The 10,835-nt window shown below is 34.9% G+C and overlaps 1 protein-coding gene across 1 annotated transcript; it reads left to right on the top strand.

The window, feature by feature from the left end:
• The first annotated feature begins 7,598 nt into the window (after positions 1-7,598).
• On the top strand, positions 7,599-9,842 carry LOC140766163 (probable inositol oxygenase). Its single transcript, XM_073105622.1, has 11 exons — positions 7,599-7,755; positions 7,842-7,950; positions 8,027-8,108; positions 8,193-8,397; positions 8,481-8,540; positions 8,634-8,686; positions 8,796-8,918; positions 9,002-9,071; positions 9,151-9,229; positions 9,330-9,411; positions 9,500-9,842. The coding sequence occupies exons 1-11, from the start codon at positions 7,725-7,727 to the stop codon at positions 9,524-9,526; spliced, it is 921 nt and encodes a 306-aa protein (XP_072961723.1). The 5' UTR covers positions 7,599-7,724; the 3' UTR covers positions 9,527-9,842.
• The last annotated feature ends 993 nt before the right edge of the window (positions 9,843-10,835 follow it).

The raw sequence follows: 10,835 nt of genomic DNA on the forward strand, positions 1-10,835 counted from the left end.
CGGCTGGGTTAACCTGGGTCCAGTTTGTTTGTCATCAACATGATAAAAAAAAGGATTAGTAAACTAATTACCTTTTAAATTACAGCTGAATATGACAGTAAGTTATTTAAATTAAACTACTAAATATATCGGTCAGATTTTTAGTTATAGTGTAAAATGCCAATAAATTAAAAGGATATAATAGGTTATATGAAACATCACTATTTTTTTAATATCCTGAGCTCATTCTCCAGTGTGGATAAAAAAGCTGAAAAAATTAAGGTACTCCATTAAAGAAGGAAAGAATATTTTAATAAAATGGAATAACTTTATTTTTCTCCAAAATATAAGAATAAAATATTATATAATTATTAATATAATTTGCATGTGATATAACTTATGGATGGAAAAAGTAGTAAAAACCTAACTGAAAAAAAATATTTAAGATATTTTAATAATTATAAAATAGTTTATTTTTTTGAGCTCATGAAATGATAATGGATCTGTCAGAGATAAGATAGTTATTCAATTTATCCCTAGATTTGGCATGTTCGTACATTTATTATTATTAATCTATTAAATAAATTATGCTCTTTGGCATGGTTGTATTCGAGTTGTATTCAAGATTTCATGTCATATTTTGACAATATATTTTCATGCACTACGGTTATACCAATGATTATTGGTGATATTATACAGATTAAGTTGGTATAAGTTAAAAAAATTCAATCAGGCGATTCAAAATACACAACATATATATATATATATATATATATATATATATATATATATATATATATATATCCAACTCTTGACTTGCCTGCTAAGCTCCACATTTGAGAATGGTAGATATGCTAGATGTCATGGGGTAATAAAAGGACCAATGGTCCAATTTGGACCGAAGCAAGCTAGCAGAAACGGACAAATTATTTTAGTGGGGTAAACAGCAAGCTATATATTATTATTATATATATATATATATATGTACATTAGAGCCCATTGAAATCGAAACAGTCTACAGTTCAGTGATCTCATTAATTGAATTAAATATAAGCTCTCTGGATGCAGATTTAGCTTGACCATGGCATTACTTGGTGCTAAAAGGAATATCTACTAAAACGGCTCCTTGATTGCCATTGAGAACATGGATGTTGGATAATAATAATAATATTAAGGTCTTGTTCATCATTAAGTAGTATTCTTTTCTTTATCACTATGATTGATACTCTTTGGCTAGAAGGATAGAATGATATATATGTCAAAAGTGAAAAATAGTAGAAACAAATGGTTTGTGAGTGTATTTTTAGATCTTTCATTGTTTATCAACCTTTTGTAAAAGAGCTGCACATCCCATATCCCATATATCACTGTATAGTGCCAGCTCGGCTTTGCTAGGGTTGGGATTTCTCTTTCTTCCCTCTATTGAGGGTCTTCGTCATTGTCGGCAGTTGCCGGTGTACTCCTCCCTCTCCCCTCCTCCTAGAGTTAGTTGGGAGGAGAGGAGGGGCTTTTCCCTCTAAAGTAATTCTCTCCTCTCCTTCACTCTTCTTCTTCCTCCTCCTCCCTCTTCCATTCTCGTTTTTTTCTTTCTCCTCATTCCTCCTTCCTTCTCCTTTTCATTTTCTTCATTTTCTTCTCATTTTTTTTCCTCTCCCTTTTGCTTGACCAAGGTCGTCGTGGTCGAGGCCACTACAACCATGGCCATTTAGGACGTGGTCTCCTTTCTCCCTCCCTCCCCTCAACCTCTTCCCCTCTCTTTCTCTCCTTTTCTTTTCCCTTTATTTTCATTCATACCTACCTCCCTATAAGTGTACATGAGCGAAGCTTGAGTAAACTGGGCCTAACTCGACTCGGTTTGATGGTGAGTTGGTTACTAGTGAAGACTATGTTTCTGTGGAGGCTAAAGACTGGAGCAACGGTGAAGATAGAGATTGCCTCAGTGGTGAAGATGGAGATGTGAGTGACTGGTGGTAAGTAGTGAGTTGGTTACCGGTGGTGAGGCAATGAAGATGCAGTTTTGGTGGAGAGTAGAGACTAAAGAGGGTCGAGTTAGGAAAGGTCTACAGTAGCACCTATGGGGATTAGGGATAGGTAATGTCATAATGGTTTGTGGACTTTAGGGAGAACCTAGGGTTTGTTCTTTATTAATATAGATTATATCAACCATTGGATCTAACCTTATATATATAACACGAGCCCAAAATCTTAACTTAGCTTAGCTCATTTAGAACTCGAGCCCACGGTCTTTTTTAATAGCCTTACACCTCCCCATAATGTTGTCCCTTGTTGGTGACTCTCATCCGTCGACTTTACCTCCTCCTAAAAGTTGGCTCCGCCACCTTATCTTAGTCTGTCATTGTTCGCTGCCGCTTGCCTTTCTCTTTTATCTCCGATGAGAGTGGCAGCCATGAATTTTTGTGGCCGCTGAGTCACGGTTTCTTAGGTGGTGTTTTGTTTTAGATTTTTTTGCATAATGTAACCACACCTTTTTCAAGATTCACCGAAGATCAAAAGAAAGTTTAAACTATCTATTATGTTATGTTTGAATATGTTAAGTGCTCATTCAGATCTTAATATGTCGTTAGAGCTTGATGCTTCTCTTTTATAGTTTTAGTAGATAAGTTCTTCAAAATATCTCTGATTTTATGTGTGCCAAGCTTGTCAAACATGATAGCTTGTAAAATATGATTAATTCAGCGAAGTTATCTGCCTGGCTATTCCTCGGAAAAAGAGAGTACTTAAAAAAGAATACTCTGAAAAAGAATTTGGACTAAACGGTGTCAGTCAAAATTAAAACATCGGTGTGATTGGAACACTGAAATACTGTCATTGACTGTATTATCAACTTTATTTGTTTGACATCTTGTATTAGAGGATTTAAACTCACAAAAACAAACGAGAAGAAAAGGGTAAAATAATTAATACATAGATTAATTTTTGAGCTTTTTTTATTTTGAAATACAAATGCTAGGATATAGAAGAGTTAAATTCATTAATTAATGTCCCAAGGTTAAATAGAAACAAAAGGGAACTAAAATCTAGGCATGCATTAATGGTATCCGATCTATGATAGGAGATAAACTTTGGTGCCATGTGACAAGTGCATGCTTTAACTCGTGCCTCATCATAGAAACCAACCACGTCGCTGCACATAGCTTACCACCAAAGGGTTAGACATGGGAGAGAACTCAGAGAAGAGAAGAAGAGAAGAGAAGAGAAGAGAAATAAGAGAAAGAGAAAGAGAAAGAGAAAGAGAAAGAGAAGAGAAGCATTTGGCTCGACGTACGAGAAAGTGAGAAGAGAAGGAAAAGAACGAAACAGAAATCGAACTATTAGTAGCATATGCCGACTGACGTAGTAGCTAGCTCCGATCCACGTGGCAATTCTAGCATGAGGTTCTGTGCCACCTCGTCGGCTCCTCCGCACACGTGGCAGCTACAGAGCTTGATAGATGACGACGTGGCGTCGAGTTGATCAGCTGCAGCCCCCGGGTGCAGGAATCTTCTGAGAGATCGAAAGTCTGTGTAATACGTACGTGGATTAGGAAGCAAGTAAAGAACATTGAAACATTACAAACACAAAGGATCAAAATAAATGTGAGAGAGAAGACAAGCTTGATGAGCACGTCTCCGTAATCTTTTGACTTAGTTAGGCGAGAATATTATTCATTATACTATATAATAGGGGAATCATAACACATCGACGACGACGACGACGACGACGTAGAAAAGCAAAAAATATCTTATGAAAGATTTGCTATGTGGAAGGATATGAAAAATTAAAAGAGTGACGGGATGGTCTATAATTATACTCCATGACCCATTCAAATACTTAACGTTATAACAGCATACATACTGTTTCCTCATTTTTCTCTTATTTATGGGCTCAAAATATATTGAGAAGCTAAAAAGAGGTGACCTTCGTCTCCACTTTGTCATTGTGGGCCTTAAATATATATATATATATATATATATATATATATATATATATATATATAAGCTAGCATTTGGTCGATGCATAAGATATTTATTCATAAATTCAGTTTTTCTTTTATATATATATATTGTAACACTCTCATTTTTTTTAAGAAACAGGCATACTTCGATAATATATGGCAATGCAGTAATATTATAATATTTATATTTATACTTTTATTATTGGCATTTATATGTGTATCGCAATGATTGAATATATGTTTATACATTATATGCATTTAAGTATACTGATTATGACATATATGTTGTTAGACATTGCACCACGTGCACTTTTTACCGAGTAGTTAGATCATGTCTCAGTAATATTATTATACCCACTTGGCATGAATTAGGATGCACATACAGTATGTATACATCAAGTAAATTGTATGCCAGATTTGAGTAGATGTGATGTCGATAGTCAAACACGATCTTAGAAATGACGTTTTGTGAGATAAGATTTATAGCTTTAGTGGTATCTAATTACGTAGGATTATGACGTATTTTTGAGCTAGGGGCCTATGATTCTCGCATGGGGTGCAATAATAAGCATGAGAATTAATAGGTTCACAACTTGGGGTCCTCAGTCCGGTGGTCATTGATAACGAACATGCCTAGTATCATCAGGCATGTATGAGCAATATTATTCTAAGTGTCTATCCCTCCACGTTATTTAATGCTCTGAGAGATCATACGATGTTATTATCTATTTATGATATTGAGGCTCTCGGAGAGTGTAAGCATGACCTATATTGTTGTTTTTATGTATTACAATATTTTTAATTTATAGAGATGTATACCTGATAGGCATTATGCTCACCATCTTTGTATGAAATATATATTTTATTATGATATTGAGATCACAGAGGAGCAGACGATTACTAGGTAGATTTTTGTTTAGTTTAGTTTTTTATATTTGATTATTAGATTAGTTGTGTTGCCTATACGAGAGTATTTATCTACGTCTAGTTGTATCATGGACATTAGGACATGTATTTGTATTTTTAGTAAATTTTAGTTTTTTATATAAAAATATCAATAAATGAGTCGTATGAGAACTATGTGCATTTACATAAGCTAGAGGTGTAATAGTTTGGCACAAATTAAATCCTGTCACATCACAGATGACAGAATGTGACGAAGTTATATCTAAAAAGATGAGGGATGTAATTATCAATTTAGCCCTCACTATTCAGAATAATGAATATGTACTTACAAACGTATAATATCTTACTATAAACTAATATATATTATTATAAAATATGCATAAAAAGAATATACTATAGAAAAATAATATTTCCTCTTATCAAAATAACCTTTTCATATTCTATCAGTCCAACACATACTGAGTAAAACAAATGAAAAGCCTCTCATGCATCTTTATATACTATGGAAATATTCAAACAACCCCCTACATTATAACATTTTATCTCCTTTTCTTATTAAAAACCCCGTCATTTAAAAATTAGCACCGTACCATCACCATCGTAGCACCCTAATATTACTAAATTAAAAAAATAGAACTTCTAAGATTATCAAAATACTTTGCTCAGAGAACAGATTGAATATCCATATAAAACTAGTTGTAAGGATTAAGACAAAGAAATTATATGATTGTGAAAGTAAAACCATTATATATGAGATCATTATCGGCATTAACTAGGGTAAATTAGAAACTTTAAAAATAATAATGAATACTATTTTTTTTTAAAAAAAATTATATGTTGACGTGAAGTAAATAATTACACTTTGCTCCTCTAAACTTTGTCTCAGTATTATTTTACCCCTCTCAATTATAAAATTGTACATATTATCTTTTACAATATCTAAACTGTAACACTTAGAGTACGAGAACATATTAGGGTTTTTCGTTTGGTACGAATGGATCAGGCCTTGGGCTGGGCCAATGAGTCGGGTTGCGGGCTTCGAGTCTTGAGCCCAACTATGTCGAGAGCCAGCGAATTTTGATTCGCGTTGGGATCAGGCTGGAATAGTGGTTGAATTAGGCGAGCTACTACCCAAGTCCAAAACAGTTGGGTCACAGCTACCTACTGACCACTTAACCACTCTCGAACAGAGGGACAAATGGACAACGATAGATTCTTCATTTTGGCCATTTGAGTTCCAGAATTTAGTGTTGGTGATTTACTGTTTCTGGGGCCACTTAACCACTCTTAGACAGAGGGACAATGATGTATCTAACACTTTGTAACTAACCATGCGTATAAAATATAAATATTAGGAAACTTTGCATTTAACACCCTGTATTTGCAGTATACATCCTTTATGCTCCCTATTTGCAACTCAAAACTTATGTTTTATTAAATATGTGTACGAAGGGAATATATTTTTCTGAAAAAGTCTAAAATACCCTTCTTTGTTCTTCTCTCTTCCCCTATCTTTTATAATGAGATTACTTCATTCCTCCTGCAGCATAAGCTAGCTCCATTAAACTAACCTTGCAAAAGATATCAATAAGGAAGACAATAAACCCTAAGATAAAAGATCTACGGCACCCAAAGGTCTAACCCTGGGCTAATTGAGAGTAGCATAGATTATGTATTCTAATCGAATTTGTAGTTTGGGTTTAATATTTCAAAACTGGAATATAAATGGAATTAGATTATGTCGAGCTAGGTTTAGGTTGAATATAGATTAAGTATAATTACAAATAATAAAAATAGAGGGAGTTAAATGCAAGTTTCCGTAAATGTTATAATAGCCGATCTCACTTCATAAGAATCTTCAACAGATATCTCAAAGACCTTTAGCAACCAACGGAAAGGAATACGCCACGTTAGCGCGTGACGTAGATTATAAATACAGAGAGGAGCATGAGAAATTTTTAAAACAAAACAATCTAATCCTTCCTTGTCTTTTATTTTTCCTCCAACGAACGAACGCGTATTTATTATTTATCCTTTGCATTTTATTTTTATTGTCACATAAAACACGTGGCTTTAACCAAAATATAATATTATAATATATGATTAATTTACATATTACACCCATTTACTCCTGCATATTTGAACAAAAATACAAATAATCAACATAGAGCTCTAGTGCCGAGATAGACAAACAGTATGGGCGTACTTTGTTATGGCTTGCCAAGTTGCCGTTCGTCTGTTCACATGACGTTGTTCTTGTTCTACGGTACAGAAGTTTATATGTGGCAGAAACTATACACAGACGACGTATCTAATCTACCCTTCCTATCTTGTAATAATTTAATTTATCTTCGTAGCATACCAACAGAGAAGTGTAACATGGATAACTTATCCTTACCATAACTTTTTTTTATCCGACTTAGACTTTTGCCCCCAATCTATAAAATAAGATCCGAACCTAAAACGTATTCGGATACGGATTTAATCTATGGATCCGTATCCTCTCGTCTCTGCGCGGTTCAAGAAACCGCCGCCTCTGTTCTCGGACTCTTCTTCTGACTGGAGTCCATGTCATCGGGGCCCCACCCCCCCTAAAGTTTAGTAAACCCGTTGTCGTTGATGGCTTTCCCACGCAAGGCTGAGTCATAAACCCCCTTAATTTATCCCCCATCGGATAATATCTCCAACTCTTCCTATTCTGACTTGTTCACCTAATCCTATTCAGTTAGTTATTATGCCGCTGTCAATCCTAATTTTAGTCTATTTCTACCTTCCTCCCGGTCTATAAATACCCTCTTCTCTTCTATCCTTGGAGGCAGGCATTAGTGTTGTTTGATTGTTATATTTATTCTTCTCTCCAAGATTTGATTTGTGATAGTTGAAGATGACCATCGTCATTGAGGAGCCTCGAATTGGTATGCTTGCTTTCTAATCTGCTAACGTTCCTTCTCGATTACATTGATGATTTCCAAAAGTTTTGATGGGATGGGATTGGTTGCAGTGGTGATCGAGGAGAATAAGAATATCCACGCTGACCAAAAGGGACTGGAATTGGTGCTTGATGCTGGCTTTGCCATGCCAGATTCTAATGCGTTTGGCCACACTTTTAGGTGCGTATCTGTACACGTCGTCATTGTGCTTTAGCCTTTAAGATGGCGCACACTAATTCATGTATAATATTTGCAGAGACTACGATGCTGAATCTGAGAGGAAGAAGACTGTGGAAGAGTTCTATCGGACTAATCACATTAACCAATCCTTTGATTTTGTAAGTATGAAGTGGTGGCATTTGTTTGCTATATTTTAGTTTTGTTGGCTTTGGACCTTAATGGAGTGAGAGATTGATGTGTAGGTGAAGAGAATGAGGGAGGAGTATGGCAAGTTGAATAGGGTAGAGATGAGCATTTGGGAATCCATTGAATTGCTCAATGAATTCGTCGATGAAAGCGATCCTGATCTCGACGAGCCGCAGATCGAGCACTTGTTGCAAACTGCTGAGGCAATCAGGAAGGATTACCCTGATGAGGATTGGCTACACTTGACTGGCCTTATTCATGGTAAATATGCTTGCCTATTTTGCAGCAAATTGCATCTAATGGGATTGATATCTGATGAAACGATTCTCCTTTTGGGATTTTAGATCTTGGAAAGGTTCTCCTCCATGAGAGCTTTGGGCAGCTTCCTCAGTGGGCTGTTGTGGGTAAGAATTCATTTTTGCTTCCAAATCTCCCAGAAAACAAAGATGGAGTCAGAAATTGTATCTGAAATAACTGAACTGTTGCTTTTATTCCAGGTGACACATTCCCTGTTGGTTGTGCATATGATGAAAGTAATGTTCATTACAAGGTACTCATACTCGTACATAAACTAATCATAACCTCTTCTTTTTTTTTTTAAAGAAAAAAAATCTTTCAGTGGTCTAAATCAATTACATTATGTTGTGAAATTTTTGCAGTACTTTAAGGAGAATCCTGACTACAACAATCCTAAATACAACACCAAGTTTGGAATATATTCTGAAGGATGTGGACTTAACAACGTTTTCATGTCGTGGGGACACGACGACTATATGTATTTGGTATGCTTGACATAGCTTAGAATTTCTCTGAGTCCATCCATTTCTTTGTGATGGATATGAATTTATTTGTTTGTCAACCTCAGGTGGCTAAGGAGAACAAAACTACATTGCCTTCCGCCGCCCTATTTATCATCCGCTACCATTCATTTTATCGTAAGCGAACAAACTCGAACAAATGCTTTAGTTTCTCTCTCTATCAGTACTCAAATCATGCATGATGTTACTCTTTCAGCTCTGCACAATCATGGGGCCTATGAATACTTAATGAACGATGAGGACAAGGAGAATCTTAAATGGCTACATGTATTCAAGTAAGAAATATATTTGATCTTTTTATTTTGATGGATAATTATAACTCTAATCACAATGAGAGGAATGTTAATAATACCTTGTTTCTTTTACACTGTGCAGCAAATATGACCTCTATAGCAAGAGCAAAGTTAGAATTGATGTGGAAAAGGTGAAACCTTATTACCTCTCCCTCGTTGAAAAGGTCAGCCTTCCATCTAAATTTATTTAGACTTAATCTGGACTTATTTTGATTGGTTTCCTCTAACAAAGATGAATTCTTCTACTTGCAGTATTTCCCTGCCAAGCTGAGATGGTGAATAACTTCGGATACCGATTCATTTCATGGTCGTCTTCGAGAAATTAATCTGAGAAGTTCCATGTAGTATTACATTGTTTATTCATGTTAACAATCTATAATGTACCTCTCCATATATGTCATCCTATCTTCCTCAATTATGTAATATGTCTAAGGCAATTGCCGAGCTGATTGGCTCATAAAATTGAGATTATGAAGAAGTCTCCTGGACTCCTTGCAGCTTGGTTCTGTTAATAAACTATGAAGCTCTATTGTAAGTCCACTCGTCTCGTCATATTGGCTTATTAATAATAAAAAAGGTGCAAAATTGGAGATCATTTGATTTATTTATGGTTATATCATATATTATTGTGATGCTTCATCTAAACTGAAAACGATTTGATGGATGTCTCCATTTCAACAAAAAATCATCACTCAATACATATGTTTCACCAAAATCTTGCATATTTTTTTAAGTCAGCGATTTTAAGATTCAAACTCAAAAATTCTAACAATATGATCTTCTATAACTATCTTAACACAATTCTATCCACCTAAATCTTTTATAGGCAGAATGAATAAATCTCTTTATCCTGCAAACTAACATCTGTTACTTACCATCTCCAATCAAACTCCATACTTGATTAAGCCAACGAGTTTCCATACTGAGCCTAAATCACTTTTGCGAAAGGGGGTTGGTAGATCGACGAGAAAGTTTGGGCCCACTACCTTTCTGGTATGGATTGGAATATTCCCTGTGAATCTAAGATCCACTATGTATATGATTACCTGCCAAGTGCCAACTCCTCTGTCTGTTTAGATCTTTGTTCTAATGATGCTTTGCTTATAAAGATATACCAATCTTCTTAGATACCACAATCAGGATACAAACACGTGCTGAATTTATTAATGCACTGAGGTTAGCATCTTGTTAATAAAAAAATGAGTAGAATGGTAGAAGTATCAATAATTTATGGGTGGCATCTAAAAATGTAGCCCAAAATCGCAAGAAGAAAGTAGAATCTATCCAAAATTTAACACCCTTACTTTTGAGATCTCTCTCTCAAAAACAAAATAAAAATCCTCTACTTTTTATATGAAAGAGATCCACCCTATCAAATATTTTAATTATTATTTTATACATAATCAACCTAGATGTAAATTAGAACTCACAAAATGTTTGGGGGTTTTGAGAATTTTTTTTATCTTTTTGCAAACAACCACCTATTTTGATTATTTATCACATAAAAGCATGTGGTGTTTTTTTAAAAATTGTAATAAGGATAAAATGCAGGTCTTGATATGCAAAAAAATCCAATCCGCACGAAATC

Source organism: Typha angustifolia, chromosome 8 (genome assembly GCF_048772165.1).
Source record: "Typha angustifolia cultivar Huaian chromosome 8, ASM4877216v1, whole genome shotgun sequence".
Taxonomy (NCBI): domain Eukaryota; kingdom Viridiplantae; phylum Streptophyta; class Magnoliopsida; order Poales; family Typhaceae; genus Typha; species Typha angustifolia.

Coding starts and splice junctions, on each gene's coding strand:
- LOC140766163 (XM_073105622.1), top strand. CDS start 7,725: ATGACCATCGTCATTGAGGAGCCTCGAATTG. Junction 9,230..9,329: donor AAATGGCTACATGTATTCAA/GTAAGAAATATA, acceptor TACACTGTGCAG/CAAATATGACCTCTATAGCA. Junction 9,412..9,499: donor ACCTCTCCCTCGTTGAAAAG/GTCAGCCTTCCA, acceptor TTCTACTTGCAG/TATTTCCCTGCCAAGCTGAG.